This window comes from Diadema antillarum, unplaced genomic scaffold, assembly GCF_040938485.1.
Source record: "Diadema antillarum isolate AM-2024a unplaced genomic scaffold, OU_Dant_1.0 seq00001823_RagTag, whole genome shotgun sequence".
NCBI lineage: Eukaryota > Metazoa > Echinodermata > Echinoidea > Diadematoida > Diadematidae > Diadema > Diadema antillarum.
Window position 1 is genome coordinate 507,644 of NW_027272497.1, and position 17,789 is coordinate 525,432.

The following is a 17,789-nucleotide window of genomic DNA, read 5'->3' on the forward strand; positions in this document are numbered from 1 at the left end:
TGATCTTTGACCTTTTGACCTTTGACCTTCTTGGCAAAAAAAAAATCCCAGAGAATCTCTAGTGGGTAATATACATGCATACATTAAGTTAAAAAAAAAAATAATCCTGCTGGCATTGCATAAATATAAGGAAAATAGTAAAATTTCGAAGTATTGCCCTTGACCTTTGACCCCTGACCTTTGACCCCATGAACCCCAAATTCCCTAGCTAACTACTGCCAGTCAGTACATGCATGTATACTCTGTTCCATAAAGATACTTTGAACAATTTCCAAGATACAGAGAAAAAAGTGAAATTTTAACATTTTGCTTGACCTTTTGACCTTTGACCTTTTGACCTCATTACCCCAAACTTTCACCAAAGAATCTTAATTGAGTAATACATGTATGCACTAAGTTTCAAGAAAATATCTTCAGGCATTGCATAGATATGGGGGAAATAGTGCAAATTTAAGCATTTGACCTTGACCTTTTGACCTTTGACCTTGAGCATGTGCACCCAAAAGTTGATAGGCACAACTTCACCCCCTAATACACATACATGCCAAGTTTCATTAGGATACCTCAAAAGGTTTTGATAGTTACCTTGTCCACAAAATTCATTACGGACGGACGGAAGGACGGACGGACGGACGGACGGACGGAAGGACGGACGGACGGACAACCCGAAAACATAATGCCTCCGGCACCACTTCGTGGCGGAGGCATAAAAAAAGTAGAATCATCATTTACACTGTATAAGTGAGAATATGCCTGTACTGCTATGATTAACATTAGGCCACTAAAAGTTCATGTCAGGCCACCAAATTGTCAAAGAGCATGCCTTTGGGTAGCCTGATCAGGTAAATAAGATTCAAAATACATTGTCATGTTCCCCTCCGTTTAACATCTCTACACTTCTTTTCGGGCCACCAACATTTTAAATTGAACTCGAAAAGCACTCTGAGAGCGCAGACCTCCGCCAAGCAGATACTTTCCACCCATGATCTTGCTCTTCCCAAAAGAGATTTTTTTTTTTTCTCCTCTCTACCACTGGGGAAAAGCTCTTTGGGCTCTTCCATAGAGATCAGTGATTTCCACCCACAGGACCTAAACACATGCTGAAAAATTGCCCTATTTCCCAATATAGAAGCCCTTGTTACGTCATAAACCCTCAGCTGCACAGCGCACCTCGCCCCAGCAGAAACTAGAGCACGCACTTTAGTGCGCACAGGCAAACCTCAAATACGCGCAGCCTGAACTCCCAAGTTCATTGACCCTACCTGCCAAAATACCAGAAATCCTTCATAAATTCCCAAAAAATTCTCGGATCATTACCAAAAGTTAATCGTTTGTTACTTGTGTCATTCTCAACCTTTCCTGCAAGTTTCATTCCAATCCGTTAACTACTTTTTGAGTTATTTTGCACACGGACAAACAAACAAACGAACTAACTAACTAACTAACAAACAAACCAACGGTAACGAAAACATAACCTCCTCCCTTGGCGGAGGTACAGTAATAATCTTAGTGGCACGAACTGTTCACCAGAGAAACTAGAGAAGCACTCTGAGAGCGCAGACTTCCGCCAAGCATGCAAATCATTTTCACCACTGATCTTGTTATTCCGTAGAGATATCAGTGATTTCCACCCATATGTACATGTACTGCATTGTGTGCTGAAAGTTGCCAGATTTCCCAATATAGAAGCCTTTGTTACGTCATAAACCCTCAGCTGCACGGCGCGCCTCACCCCAGCAGAAACTAGAGCATGCACTTTAGTGCGCGCAGGCAAACCTCAAATACGCGCAGCCTGAACTCCCAAGTTCATTGACCCTACCTGCCAAAATGTCAAAAATCCTTCATAAATTCCCCCCAAATTCTCGGATCATTGCCAAAAGTTAATCGTTTGGTGCTTGTATCATTCTCAACCTTTCCTGCAAGTTTGATCCCAATCCGTTCACTACTTTTTGAGTTATTCTGCACACAGACAAACCAGGGTTCTCGCCAGGAATTTCTTCACGCTTGTCGGCATTTATGCGCGCTGTTCTGGGGGTGGGTACGGGAGGAGGGTTCCCCCTCCCGCGCGAAGCGCGGAAGCCTTTGCTAATGCTCAATACAACACAGATAAATCGCCGCTAAAATGCCACTAAATGCGACATTTTCACGGAGATGTAATGAACGTTGTGAGGGGCATATTCTCACAGAAACAATGCAGAAACTCCATACCTTTTGTTAGCGGCAGTTCCTAAATAATAAATGAAAGAGAAGTAGGTGCCGATGGTGGAGGTTCCGATTTCTTTTAGGCCTTTCCTGTTTCACTGTTGCAATAATTAGCCGCCTCTGCATGCATCGCAACAACGCGCGCCGTGTTGCTTTCTCGCCGTCTGCTCGACCACGTGGTAGGCCTATTGCATGCAGATGCGCGAGAAGCGATCGAGAACTTTCGGGACATCGTTGCACTTTCCTTTCTGGGTATACTGCGGTAGTTTGGCCGTGACATCAAAGAGATATCATACAAAAATGTAATGATGGTCATTATTCCGAAGGTTTGTTTAATCATAAAATGAAACGATTCATTACTGAGTACTTCGAAGGTTTGTAATCGGAAACAACGACAACACCAAAGGTCGGTACTACAGATGAATGTTCAAAATAAAACTGATTTCGTTCGAAGATTAACAAGCATTTTTTCTTTATTATTTTCCGATCAACGAACCTTCAGAAAGGAATCTATCATCTATCATCGTTATTGCTTCAGAAAAACAAACCTTCTGAATAAGAAAACACCCTTTTGGGGCCGTTGTTGTATTCCGAAATTATACTGGCAGAACATTCGAAATAACAAAATTGATTTCGTTTGGATATAAACGAATATTTTCTCCTTTATAATTTTTCTATTAACGATCATTCAGAATTAAGAATGTAGAGTATTATTTTGCCATTATTCTTTCGGAGTAACGAACCCTGAGGGTAAGAAAACTGTAACCGTTTTCATTTCTTCTTTATCGTTTTCCGATTAACGATCGTTCAGAATTAAGAATCTAAAGTATATTATATCGTTATTCTTTCGCAGTAACGAACCTTCAGAGTAAAAGAAAACTGTAACCGTTTGGGGCCGTCGTTTTATTCTGAAATTTCGAAATAACAAAACTGATTTCGTTGTGAAATGAACGGACATTTTTTTAAAATCATTTTTGGATTAACGAACCTTCAGAATAAGGAATAGAGCATTATTTTTGCATTAATCTGTCGGAGTAACGAACCCTAAGAGTAAGAAAAGTGCAACTGTTCTTGGGGCAGTTTTATTCCAAATTTCACTGGCAAAACGTTCGAAATGACGCACTGATTTCGTTTTGAAATTTACGGACATTTTTCTTTATTCAATTTTCGGTTAACGAACCTTCAGAATAAAGAATCTATTGTTATTACATCATTACTACTTCTGTCGGAATAACAGACCCTTATAGAGTACGAAAACACGCTGTTTTGTGCCGTTGTTTTATTCCGAAATTTCACTGGCAGAACGTTCGAAATAACAAAACTGATTTCGTTGTGAAATGAACGGACGTTTTTTCTTAATCATTTTTTTTTGGATTAACGAACCTTCAGAATAGGGAATCTAGCATTATTTTATCATTAATCTGTCGGAGTAACGAACCCTCAGAGTAAGAAAACTGCAACTATTTTGGGGCAGTCGCTTTATTCCAAAATTTCACTGGCAAAACGTTTGAAATGACGCACTGATTTCGTTTTGAAATTTACGGACATTTTTCTTTATTCAATTTTCGGTTAACGAACCTTCAGAATAAAGAATCTACAATTTATTATTTCATCATTACTACTTCTGTCGGAATAAGAGACCCTTAGAGTACGAAAACACGCTGTTTTGTACCGTCGTTTTATTCCGAAATTTCACTGGCAGAACGTTCGAAATAACAAAACTGATTTCGTCGTGAAATGAACGGACATTTTTTCTTAATCATTTTTGGATTAACGAACCTTCAGAATAAAGAATCTAGCATCATTTTATCATTAATCTGTCGGAGTAACGAAAAAAAAAATGAATCTTGGTGGCGATAACTGATGCTGGTGTAGAGAAAAACAAAGACAGCTCGCTCAAAAGATGCTTCCTTCTTTCAGTTTATTTTCTCCCCAGTCATTCCTATCGTTCTCCTCCCATGAACCCCTGCCATGCAGGGACGATGAACAAAACAAAATGTTACCGATGCTGCAATGAAAAAAAAAGAAAGAAAGAAACACGTCCTCAAAGCAAATTATCTATACACTTTTCAAGTTGAACAAATTGATGTTCGTAATGAAGAATAAAAAAAAAAAGCACGACCTCAAGCAGTGGGGAAACTTGATATCATGGCTTGTGGAAATTTCCACGATATTTCCACGAAAGCCAGGTGTCAGATAAAGAATGTCGCGCGTACTGCCACCTTGCTTCAGTGGTCGTAAACAGCGTGTACATAGCATGTAAACCAACTGGGAACATTGATGAATGATCATCATTTATTTTCTGCCCATGAAGGCCCCCTAACCCACCTTTTAACAAACCAAGCCAGAAGCACGTGGAGCATTACGTATACGTTGAACTTGAAAGACCATCATGACAGAATTACTATAAATTTCGGCCCGGAGAAGGAAAATGGAATATTCACGAATGACGTTTACAAATCCATAGAAATTGAAAAGGCTAAAATGGAACGCATGGCTTTTTAGATTTAAAAAAAAATAACCCACTGAAACTACCAAAACCTAAATAACAATTTGCATTTGCTTACTCCATCGCACGTTCTTTTTTCTTTTCTTTTTTTTTAACGAAAAATGGAGTTAATTTTCTCTCTGCGGCAATGCTTTGAACGCATCTAATTTTGCGTCATTGCCGATGGCCAGCTTCCTAAAGAATTGATACGAATCCTTTCAAATATACGAAACAAAGTCTAAAGATCCTGGATCCTGGCGGTGAATTTCGGTGGTATTATAAATCCTGCTCACTATCAAAATTTAATCATCTGTTCCTTGCACCATTTTACCAACCAACTGTTCCTGAAAATTTCATCCTAATCTGTTCCCAAATTTTGACTTATTTTGCGAATAGAGAGAGACAGACAGGCAGACAAACTAACAAACAAACCAAAGCAGCCAAAAAAAAAAAAAAAATACAACCTTTGGCGGAGGGGGGCATGCATTTCATATCGTTTGTTCTTGCGTAACCCGACAACAAGCGTGACAACAAGCGAGCACGTGTCAGCCTTCCTCAGCCTCCCTCGGCCTCCGACCCTCTCTTCCCGTCCTCTCTCTCCCTCTCACAATACACTGTAGCGTTGTACACGCACGCGGCTGGATAAGTGGCCGGCTGGGTGCTTGTGCATGTGTGTGTGGATCCCAAATCAGAGCGCATGTGGTGAGCAAGTGTGTGATGTGGTGTGTATCTGTAGGGAGGTAGTACGTCGCTCTGTTGAGCCGCGTTGTTGTGATCGGTGCGGTGACTGCGTGGGTAAATTTTTGCGCTTGTATAAGTATGTAAACTGCTGCTGCTTTCAACATCTAGCTTCTTTTCTAGCCAGATAATAAAGACTGAAAAAGGCGAGAAATTGGTCCGAACTTAGCTCGTCAAGCAAGTTACCCTTGTCGGCAAGTTCACGCGTGGTGTTACCCTTGTCGGCAAGTTTTACCCTTGTCGGCAATTGCTTCTTCAAACCGCACGCTTGTCGGGGCCGACAAGGGTGATATACGCTGGCGAGATCCCTGCAAACTAACTAACGAACTAACTAACGAACAAACCAACGGTAACAAAAACATAACCTCCTCCCTTGGCGGAGGTAAAAAGTTACTGTCAAGCCCTGCAATATCATACAATATTGTGTATTGCTGCTGTACAAACTTTCACTACCCGAGCTAAAGGCAAACCAAATGATCACAGTTTCTGTGAATGACATTTAACTACATGTATTCAAGTTTGTACAAGGACTGGTTTTGCTAGGATTTCAAAGAGCTGAGGTACTGCTCATTGCTCCGTTGTTAGAATCCAGCTATCACTTCTGTTTTCTCTTACTCTTTGGCAAGTGATGAGATCACACACTCATGGATGGATAGGCAACACAAAACTAGAACAAGACAGCACACTTTGGGGCCAGACAAAACAGAAAAGCAATTCAAGAAACTTAAAGCACTCACACGTGCATGCGCGCATGTGCACATAATCAATACTGGCATAAATACAACTGAATGTGGTAAAGTATTGACCAACAGATGCCATGTTTACCAATCATTTTTCTTCATTTTTTTTTTTTTTTTTGGGGGGGGGGGGGGGGTGTCTGTTTTTTTTTATCTTTGGCATTGCATTTATCACTTGACAATGTTTTAATTTGCCCAATCATATAATTCATATGACAAACTATTGTCATATGGGAACATAACAATCTATTTTGAATCTCTCCACAGAAAATGGTCATGAAAGGCAAGAATGACAATCTTTTTATATAATGCAAAGCAAGAAAAGAAAAAAGAATTGAAAGGACGGAAGTGCCTATCATTGCGTATCATTCTACAGCTTGACAGCGGTCCACTCTACGTCCATGTGCATGTCCATATTTGGTCATCATTGCTCTATTAACAGTCTCGATGACCATGAAACTACACCCTGGCACTACAAGTGCCATATTGGGTGTAACACAATGAAGTTTGGGTTAAATCCATGCGCCATATTCATTGGATAAGAAGACTTCAACAATTTGTGATGTCACAGTAGGACAACAATATTCATAAACAAAATATGAAGAGAATTCAAACTATTTCCATTTTTCTGGCATGATAAAAGAACACCCGAAGGCAGGGGGAACAATATTCCTCTTAACATAGTATACCGTATAATAGCATAATCCCTATTACTGTGATATGAGCAATGTACATCACTCCAAAAGCACACACACAAACTATTCACATGTATACATCAGTCATGTACCACACAATGTGAATGGCAACCATTCCTACCTCAATGAGTTTGGCACAGTTCGTCCCTGTCCGCATGTTGAAGCTGATGTCAACCCTGACCTTCGTCTGGTCATCTTTGAACTTGACAATGGGCACCTGTTGAATATGATAGGGAGACAACATGGACATCATTCAGTCATTATCAAATACAAATCTTGAAATTCAAATCATCTATCCACAATCATCTAAAATCAGCATATCATAAAAGTTCACCCAGGGCATAAATGTATGTGCCCATATACATGGACTCAGCATGGGTCATACAAATTGTATGATATTTATAGCAAAATCATCCTAATGTTGATATGTATTCAATGCACTTTATATGGTTTAACAGAGGCCATACGGGTGTAAAATCTGTGCACCAGTAAGATAAAATTGGTAGGGTTGTCATCAGAAGCATACAAAATATGGTCAAATACAATTTGAATCCTGTCATTTCTCAGTGCTTTTAATCATTAAAATACACTCTGCTTTATACCTCTATACTTGTATGCCTTTTCGTTGGATAACTGCAAATTGTACACAAGCATCATTAATCAAGCCATGAGAACTGCAAACACAAAGATGCAAATCAAATATGAAACACAAAGATTTACTGGGTTTCCCTATGATAACCAGGGTTTGCGTTTAAATACATAGTATCTTCCAAATATTTACACCGACCTGTCCTGTAGATATAATGATACAGTAGATTCTACATTGCAGTATGATGTGCACGCCAATATCCACGTGAAAATGTTATCAAGGTGGGACAAGATGCAAGATTGTTCAGGACTTTTGTTTGTTTGCCTCGTTATAGCAGGTGTGTGTGTGTGTGTGTGAGTGTGTGTGTGAGTGTGTGTGTGTGAGTGTGTGTGTGTGTGTGTGTGTGTGTGAGTGTGTGTGTGTGTGTGAGTGTGTGTGTGTGTGAGTGTGTGTGTGTGTGAGTGTGTGTGTGTGTGTGTGTGTGTGTGTGTGTGAGTGTGTGTGTGTGTGTGTGTGTGTGTGTGTGTGTGTGTGTGTGTATGTAATAAGGGTGTATAAGACACAGCTTCATGTACACAGGATAATTACTATAGGTTTCTGATTGGCAGAGGCCAACCACACTACAAACACAACTTTGATCCTCAGCAGTGATATGCATATAGGTCATAGCAGTATTGTTTTGAAATCACATCTGACTTGTTTCCTTTCATGTTATCAATCTGTTGTTGCTCATTATGGGAGAGGGCTTTCAACACTTACTACAGGGGGTTTCAATACTTAGTACAAATTGGCAAATTCATGACATCAAAATAAATTTTGTATTATAGAGTAAAACACCCTGTTTGTGGCAGGCTTTATTCAGGGTGCATATTTGTGGCAGGGGCCGTTTCATTCATTGATGAAAAGGCCCAATCAGGTGTCACTTCCCATAATACTTGCGAGTGTTAAACTCCTGCTTACTAGTGTTCTATTAAAGTGGGACTAAGCACACATGATGTTCATGAGCTGTTTTATTGATGAATGAAGGTGCCCCTGCCAGAAACAGGCACCCTGCCGCAAACAGCATTGATTACTCTAATTTAAAAAGTATAGTGACAAAAAATGGCAGATCATACCGAGGCCTTGTCAAGGACTTTGATGCTTCCTGGTTCTGCAATGCCACTTTTCTCCAACTCATTGCCAAGCCTGAAGAATGGACAATCGCCTATTTCTCCAAAGAGGACAAGGTCGATGTCACTGCAAACAAAAGAAAAATAATGAACAAAACAAATGAGTATTTAGAGAAAGAATATAAAGAATAAATTAAACATGTGCACATATTTTCTAGGTATAAAGTTGGAAACTCCATTGCCTCTGTGTAACAAAAATGTAGCTGGTGATAAAATTGTGACTCTTGGACTCAAATACAACTGTACATTAATATCATCACCAACTACCGTAACAGGAGCATACATGGTTCACTACAAGGACATTTCTGAGAACAGGGTATACTACAACACAGTAATACAGTCATCTAAAGCTTTGTCAAGGAATGTGGAGATGATTGCCTAAAGCAGTCCATGCATATCCCCCTGTATGCCGCACCCTATCCTGTAGGTGTAGGAGACATACGAAACTACAGTATATGCAACACTTTTCCTATCAATACATGTGAGCCATCCCAATATATATTGTTCCAAAAGACAATGCTCAAAAGAGGGCCACCATGTTTTGTATAGCCTACAATTGTATACCTTGCTGCTCTTTCAAAGTCTTGCAGAGAGATCATGTAATCAAGTTCTCATTCACAATATCCAAGGTTAATGATATTGTTCATAATTTGACACTGTAACAACACACCCCTATTTCCACATTATACAGAAAATAAGTACTAAATAAAACTGTATGATCCTCATATCTCGCCTTACATGTAAAACTACTGGACATTAATATGTACATTTTCTATTTTCAGTTGCCATGCAACAGTTAGACTATGTCAAGGTGATATGGACTTTCAAACAAGTAGAAAGAGAATGAGGAGGAACCAGTTTCTCACTACACTTTGTACAATGTATTTATATCCCAGGATTTCTCACACACTACAGTACACAGAAGTTAGACTGACTACACACTGTCAGAAAAGAAGGAACAGCTTCTTAAACTTGTACATCACTTTATAAAGTAATCACTCAAAAACTGTTCCTAACAACTATTTTGACTGTCTTGTCAAAGAGTGGATTACTACACCTGAAACAGAATGAGAACAAAACATTGATCAATAAAACAAACATAACACCAATAAATTTCTAGCTTTGTAGCAGTCCTGAAGTTAAAAATATCAATGAAACAAACATAATGCCAATTTCTAGCTTCGTAGCAGGCTGCAGTCCTGAAGCTTCATTGAGCACATGTAATGCAATACTTTTTCCTTACAAAAATGCCCTCAACCTCCTTTTTTTTTTCCCTCCAAACATGATTGAAATTAGGCAGAATTTCCTCCCTGATTGGTGGTCACTAGAGAGGAAGTATGTGGGAGGCACGATATCACAACGTCATAATGGCATGGGATCTAACTGTAATGCAACACAGCCTACTGGCATGTTACATGCTCCAGTTCTTTTCCATACCCCAACATAGCGAACAGTCAACACATATGACTTTAATAGCCACATGCCCCAACCAATCAGCTAACCTGCCAGATATATTTGAGATGCTTGGGGAGATACTATCCATGACAACTCCACAATCACATCCAGACAGCTAAAGATCAACAATTGATTTATAAGCATGATTTCCACGAATAATTTGGCAATATTTTCAACAAAATAAAACACAAGAAGTACTGCAGGAAAATCATTTCCTTGAGGTACAATTGTACATCAGCTGCCATTTTCAGCACAATCAGACCATTTTCCCCAAAACTGTGACATACATGTACAATGATACATGCATGTAAGAATTGTTCTATGAGCAAACATTGTAACAGTTGCTTATGCAAAGTCAGGCATGTGACTAGGATGGCTTTCCTACATGTACCATGTACAGTTGTATGGTCTTTATCTATGGGACAGATATCACATTTGTAAAAATTTACCACATCTCATATATTCCTCACTGTCAATAAATGTATCATTTCCGTATTTTCTTCCCCAAGCAAACTCTTCTTTCATTAGTGTAGACATCCTCATTTCTCCTTTGGAACAGATTATTCTGTGTTATCTTTGATGAAATTATGTACATTAAAATTCCACAACAAAAAATGTGAACCAAACCTTGTTTGCAGATACATGTACTTGTCTATAAAAAGTAAATAAATAAACAAATAAATACAAATCTGACAGACAGTTATCCATGTGGAGAAAAAATATTACTGCCAAGGTATACGTAAACAAAAATATCCCAAAAGACTGAGCACTGCAGCTTTAGTGTATGCACAGGCAAAATTTCACAAGGAAAGATGCTAGGACTGTTCTTGCCCTATAAATACAGTCTCTTCCTGGTTAGACATCCTAAATCAATTGAGGTTGAGAACTCTTTTCCTGTATCCACAGAATTATATACGGACACATCCCACAATCTTTCTGTTAGCTAATTCAGCCCATGCGATGGGAGATAACGGCAACAAAGTCACACACTTCAGGGCAAAACTAGACATATGTATACACATTCCCTGGAGGAGTTTACATGCACAATGGGGAAGAATATCTAAAAGCAAAGATCTGCTCCCATCATGACAGTCAAATTGAAAGCATACCATACACTGACCTCAGTGCAAGATGATACTGAAACCAGAGACCCATTCCGAACCAAAATTATGACTCAGTGTATCATAAAGCTACAGATGAACAGTACATCATCACATGAGCTATAGACTTTCATCTGTATCAATAATCATCAATGGTATCACTTCATCCTCATCTGAGAGGTCTGCTAGTTTTGCTGTTGCTTTCAACTGGCTAATTTCTATTTCAGTTTCGCACATCACTCCAAACATCATTTTCTTTCTACAGCTTTTTCTGAATAACAAAATAAACTTGTATATGTTTCTACTCTTGGAAGAGAATCAATATCTATGCAACAACAACTAAGACAATCTTTCTATTCATGAAAAAAAAAAGAAAAAAGGAAGGGTTACACACTTCACTTGGCCACAAGTGCTATCTGAGGTATCCATCAGCTATATCATGATGGATTTAAAGACACCATACAGCAAACCATATCCCCCACCCCCCTATGGCTTCATTTCACTTAACATAATTTGGGGGGAATAAACTACTTTCTTTGTTTCAATGTCTTCATATATAGAAACAGTTTCTCTAAAGCTCAGTCTCTTTTATGTACCGGTACATCTGCTCCCATTTTGGCATAGTGTTGTAGGTACAATCAATGAGAGCAGACAAGTTGTGTTATTATTTAATATAACACACAAACATACAGTGTAGACATAAAAGCTCAACGGAAGATCATCTCACCTTGTGGGAAGGTACAGCATGGTACGATAACTCCCATAGATCTCCACCTAAAATAAGAAATTGAAAAAGTCAGGAAAGTTGTTGAGTATAAAGTAAAAGCCACTTAAAGTGTAGAAAGAGAAATCTTCTTTCTACTGAAACTCAAGGGGGTAAAATTTTAAATAAAATGTTATAAGTCTTTACCGTCATACCTCCTCCCTAAAAAAGAAAAAACATGTAAACAAAAATACCTTTATACAATACCTTTTTCATCAAACGTGAATGTCGTCTCCTAAAAAAAAAAACAAGTGACTATCGCATCGCAAAGACTACAGAGAGACTACATTATATGCAATGTATACTGTACATAGCCAGTCTGTACAGCAATATAAGCTGCACACAGCTTGGCGAGTCGGAGACAAAAAGACAGTACGTACAGTACCTAAACTGAGCGATTAGAACGACCTTAGCATAATTTCACTGCTAAATCTAATCATGATGCATCTCATGTTCTTCATGATTGAGCTATCTCAAAGCAGTTTTGACTGCGATGCATGACCTCCTACTCATGGCTAGTTACAGCCAACTGCAGGGTATATAACAGTAAAATGAAGATTTTTCTAGGCACATGGGATGTTTAAACTGTCAGCATTAAAGGCGAGAGGAATAGTCCATGTAGACATTTTTTTTTTCTTTTACATCAAACTGTAAACTATAAAACCAAAGAGCATCACACACTCTCACAAAAAAAAAAAAAAATCAATAAATAAGGATTACAACTATTAGTACTCTACCTCCTTTACTACAACCAACACTATATATTCTAAATGGAAGTCTTCAATAATAACTGCCTTTGGTCTTTCATGTCCTCTTTTTCTCTCTGCCCTCTCTCTTTCTCTCTCTCTCTCTCTTTACTTCACATTTCAGCATATTATTAACATCATTCTGTGCCTGTAAAAAAGGGATAGTATAGTTTTGAGCAAGATGGGGCTTTAGGTTTCCAGTTTTGGGGAGATGAGAAACCTCTTATGAAATATGAACGAGTATACAATTCTAAGAGGAATTCAAAGTTTATTTGATGAAAATTGGTTTTGAATTGGCTGAGATATCCAAAAACAAAATGGTCCTCATAAAAGTTGGGACCCACCTTTTATAAGGACCACCTTGTTTTACTTTGTTTTTTGGATATCTCATCCATATCAAAACTTAATTTCATCAAATAAAATTTGGATTCCTCTTAGAATTGTACACTCTTTCATATTTCATAAGTGGTTTCTATCTTTCTCACAAAAAAAAGTTAAAATCTGAATCCCCCATATCAATCAGAACTATATCATTCCTTTACATACAACATACTGTAAAACACAATATATTCGCAGCATGGACATTTCGTGAACTGGAGCGAATGACCTTTCTCGCAGCATGTAATTTTTCGCGAATTGCCACTGGTGTCCACTGCATATTGTGTAGGCAAGAACTTTCACGTGCATTTTAATTTCGCGAATGTTGGCACTCACGAATTTCGCAAAATTAAAATGCACGTGAACATTCCTCATTTTACAGTATGTTCTTGATTCTATCACAAAAGTTAAAAAGACAACAGTTGAGTGGACAAGGCTGTGACATACCTTTGCTTCTGGCCATATTGATCTGACAATACCCTGAATTCTGTGAACCACTTCTTTCCTCATCAAATGTTCTTCATGCCGTGGGAGCATGTAGTAGTAGAAGTCGATTATCTCGTGATGTAGCCTGCATTAATAAACAAACATAATTAAGAGGATGAAGAAAAATCATAGAGTATTATTCAAAAGACCATGTCCTGAGTACAACATGAAGTTACAGTATATCGTCGGTTGAGAATGATAAGGGCGTTAAGTTGCCACAAAACCCATAGTGTTTAAGACCACTTAACGTCCTTCTTATTCTCAACAGACGATATATGTGCTCTCTGAGATGTTTAAAAAAAAATACAGACTAGTAATCAATGCAATAAACAATAATAAATTCTAGACTTGCATTTTAACCTAACTCATGTATCATCTATAGTATCATTTTGATCAATCATAGTGACGGAATGTAGTGTTAGGTACAACTTTGTACATACACATACAGGTAATACATGTAACCAGATGGTATGATTTCAGCAGCAGGACAACACCATTCTTCCCTAATTAGGAAGGAATTACCAGGTAGGAATGATCCTTCAAACTCTACAAAAATTGTGCAAGCATGCCAGGTAAAATGTGTGTGGGCATTGTCACTTCAATGTTGAAGTTCAAGCTGACTAAAGTGTACTGGTATACCCTATCTTTCACAGAGGCTTAATTTTTGTAAACTTTGTCCTCATCCTAGATTTGTAGAAAGAATACTTTATCAAATGTTTTCTTGGACAGGGGAGTAACACACACACACACACACACACACACATAAGCAAGATAATGAGGTGATTGAAGATGATAGTACTGCTACAACTACTGCTATTACTACTTAGTCTACTACTTCCACTACTACTACCAATATTTATCAAGATTTTACACAATATATAATTAATGCTATTAAATGATGCTAATATACATGGTATATTGTGCTAAGTTAGCTGCACAGATCTGTCTTAACTATGGCTACTGGAGATAAAGAACCATTATATTTTTTGCTACTTTATTAAGTATGATGACGGAAAACAATGTTAAATGTACAATTGTATCATGATCACACACACAGGGCTCGACCACACACACAGGGCTCGACACTGGCAGTGACCCAGTGGCTCAGAGCCACTAAATATTGATGTCAGGCCACCGTACTTCCCAAAAGTTATGTGTCGGTGGCCTGATTGGGCAACTAAAATCTACACAAAATTTCATATTTTCTTAATGTAGGCCACGTTTTTTGACCACCAAAAATTTCAAATTCAAAGGTTTTAGTGGCCCTAGCAGGCAACCAGAAAAAAAAATTGTTAAGTGTTGAGCCTTGATACATGTGTAATCAAACTGGCTACTTTGAAGAGATGAAGGACTGTAAATACTACATATCAGACATTGGTTTAATAGACTAGGCTAACATTTTTCAAAATATTTTACATCAAATTCAATAAAACCCAATCTTGATTTCTCCATTTCCAAAGCCATGTAGAACACCTAAGTGGATATCATTTCACAGTTAAAAATCTTTCTTCTGTTATTTTGAGTGACATTTCAATTTGATGTGATGAACAAGTAAATAATTGCCTCTCACCTGTATAGAAGACTATAGGCCTATAACACAACTGCTTGAAAAGTAATGTGGAATGGTGTATCAAACATACATGTAGACACATATTTAATTTGAATTTCTTGTCAATCTGCACATTGACAATCCAATGCAGAAAATAGAAATTCACATCATCCTGTTCCAATTGGGTTTTCCATTAAATAACTAATTCTGCATTCACAGTAGTCTGTGTAAATATCAAACAACAATGATAAGTGGTAACTGATAACAGATTTTAAAAAAAAGTCCTGCCCACAAAAAGGGTTCACTGCAACTGCAATGGCCAGTGCACTATTGACTTGATAAGACTATCATCTGATAGAGTGATATCTGATAGCTGAATATCATTGAAAAAAATGCCCTACAAGTCAACTAAAATTAAAAATACAAATAAATATATATTGTCAGAAGTGAATCTGCAGTCTCTGCATCATGAGATTCATCAGTTTACAACGTACATGTACTAAACTAGTAGAATGTGCAGTGTACATGTGACTACCATGCGATACACACTTATTACAAATCCAATCCAATACAAGTGCACCTATCCAGTACAATGCACTGCTCGGCCTCGGACACACGACCCTCAAATCAATCTCAACGTGCAGTCTATCGCATTGCAGTGTCTCTGCACTAGACACACACACCCACATACCTCATCTGGGATGCCCCAAGCCAGGCAGACACATACGTCAGACACACACGATACACAAACCCTTCATAATACACACAGGGTTCATACACACACGGCCATACACACATTTAAACCACACGAATACTGTTATACACGCCGTGTGCATGTAATTTAATCTGCGAGGCAAACATGCTCAGTGTCTGTGCGGTGGAGTGAGACCGGTAGTAGCTCTCGGCTCAGAAGCAGACACCAGCTCAATTCAAATTCAAGCAGTCCGGTGAAATAATGCAAAGCCAAAAAGAGCATATCACTGGTTTAACACACTCGATGCCTTGAATGGCAGTATGGTTTCTGCAAAATCTTGATGTGTAGTGTAATAAGCACACATAACAAAAGAAGTGTTTCGGAAAGCTCCGAGTGTATTCACGCAACGGTAATGCAAGCATCGGGTTTAAATTTACCCCGAACAAAATCATGGACATGGTCTCGATCTAGGCTAGGGTTTCAGCATCTGCACCTACCCGACAATTCCGCTGTATCGCTGGCCTGGCATTCGCCATGGCGTTCCCCCATTTCGTAATTTTCCTGAATGGTTCCAATCGTATGTGCTGGCTAAATTGTCTTTTCTCTTCTTGTTAATTGTGTCCTGTCTATCACCGTAAATATAACCGTTGGCTCCTTTCTTTTTGCTCGCTGGCGCTACGTTTTCTCCGTTCAGTGGAATGTAGTCCGGCGCAGCCCTACCTGCGCTGCTCCTTGAAGTCGGGGAAGGGTTGCCAGTCCCAGTTTTGCTCATGCTATCGCCAACGTGAAAATTTTGTAGGTCGTCAGTTGCGCTGTCGAATATCTGGGTCCATAAGTCAGTGGCTCTACCAAGTTGTTCAGGTTGGTACCACGTCACCCTCGGATCCATTCAAAATCCGACTTCGCCGTTCTGGTGTTTTTGGTGTAATTTTATGACGGACAGATGTTCGGCAGCGCAGAAAATTTCCAAGATGGCGAAGAGTCAATCCCACAAATGTGCGCATGCGCACATGCTTCAGCTGCTGCTGCGGTTCTAAACTTACGCCCATTTCTTCTTGACAGTCAACACATGCGCTTCGAAACCCGTCAATCACTCAGCTGTCTGAAGCATTGCGCAATACTGAGGGGGCGAGACGATGAATGTGGTAAAATTACATTAGTTTAGCTTATCAACTTCATCATTATCAAACGATTACTCAGTACTCAAAAAACTTGACGTTTAATGAAGCATATGCATACACAACCATGCAAATATTTTCACGTATTTTTTTTTTTATCCTACACTAGTCAAGTAATATGGCTCAATAAAGTGACCCCAATCACACAGGCTGCCCAGCCTGTCGATCTTGTTATAAAAATAATTTGTTTTCTATACTTCATGCCTGCTCTTTCTAATATATATTCCAAGATCTTCACACAGCAATTACCAACCAATTGAAAAATATGTCGGAGGACCCAATAACGATCTCCTCGATTCATTCATTTCGGTATACTAGTAGTCGGCCTTTTAAATTGTATCAGTTGTGTTCAATCAAGTTCTTGCAAGCACTTGAAAAGATGTTTGATTTTCATATAGACACTTACCCATTGATGTCAAAGTTCGTCAGTCTTACATAAGTTTGAAGGACAGCCCTTATGAGGTCAAACTATGCAATTATTGTCGTCTAACCGGCCATCATCAAATTATAAATACATGTATCAGACAAAAAGGACGCCGTCTAGTAGCTGAAGAGCGGCGTTCCGAACATACCCTCAGATTTCCTCCGTTGGATTTTTACAAGTGCAGATTCAGAGGGTTTTAGTTTTTAGGCCATACCTCTCTGCCCTCCTCATTCAAGTTTGCGTTTAATTGTTCCCTTATTACCCAATACAACAACAACAACAACAACAACAACGATGACGACAACAGTAGTCAAGGTGAAGGGGAACAGCTCTAAACAAAATTAACAAAAGGGGAGAGGGGATTGGCGGTCTCTTATGTTTCGATATAGAGAAAGGAT

General features: G+C 38.7%; 1 protein-coding gene across 1 annotated transcript in view; it reads right to left on the reverse strand.

Annotated features, from left to right (window-relative positions):
* Nucleotides 1-16,768, reverse strand: part of LOC139712590 (uncharacterized) — a 30,152-nt gene extending 13,384 nt beyond the window's left edge. Inside the window, exons 1-5 of the mRNA XM_071624400.1 lie at nucleotides 16,287-16,768; nucleotides 13,508-13,631; nucleotides 11,901-11,947; nucleotides 8,565-8,685; nucleotides 6,982-7,077 (exon numbers count right to left, since the gene is read on the reverse strand). Coding sequence (XP_071480501.1) covers nucleotides 6,982-7,077; nucleotides 8,565-8,685; nucleotides 11,901-11,947; nucleotides 13,508-13,631; nucleotides 16,287-16,678 — 780 coding nt within the window. The 5' untranslated portion in view covers nucleotides 16,679-16,768. The remainder of the gene's footprint in view (nucleotides 1-6,981; nucleotides 7,078-8,564; nucleotides 8,686-11,900; nucleotides 11,948-13,507; nucleotides 13,632-16,286) is intronic.
* Nucleotides 16,769-17,789: the final 1,021 nt, after the last annotated feature.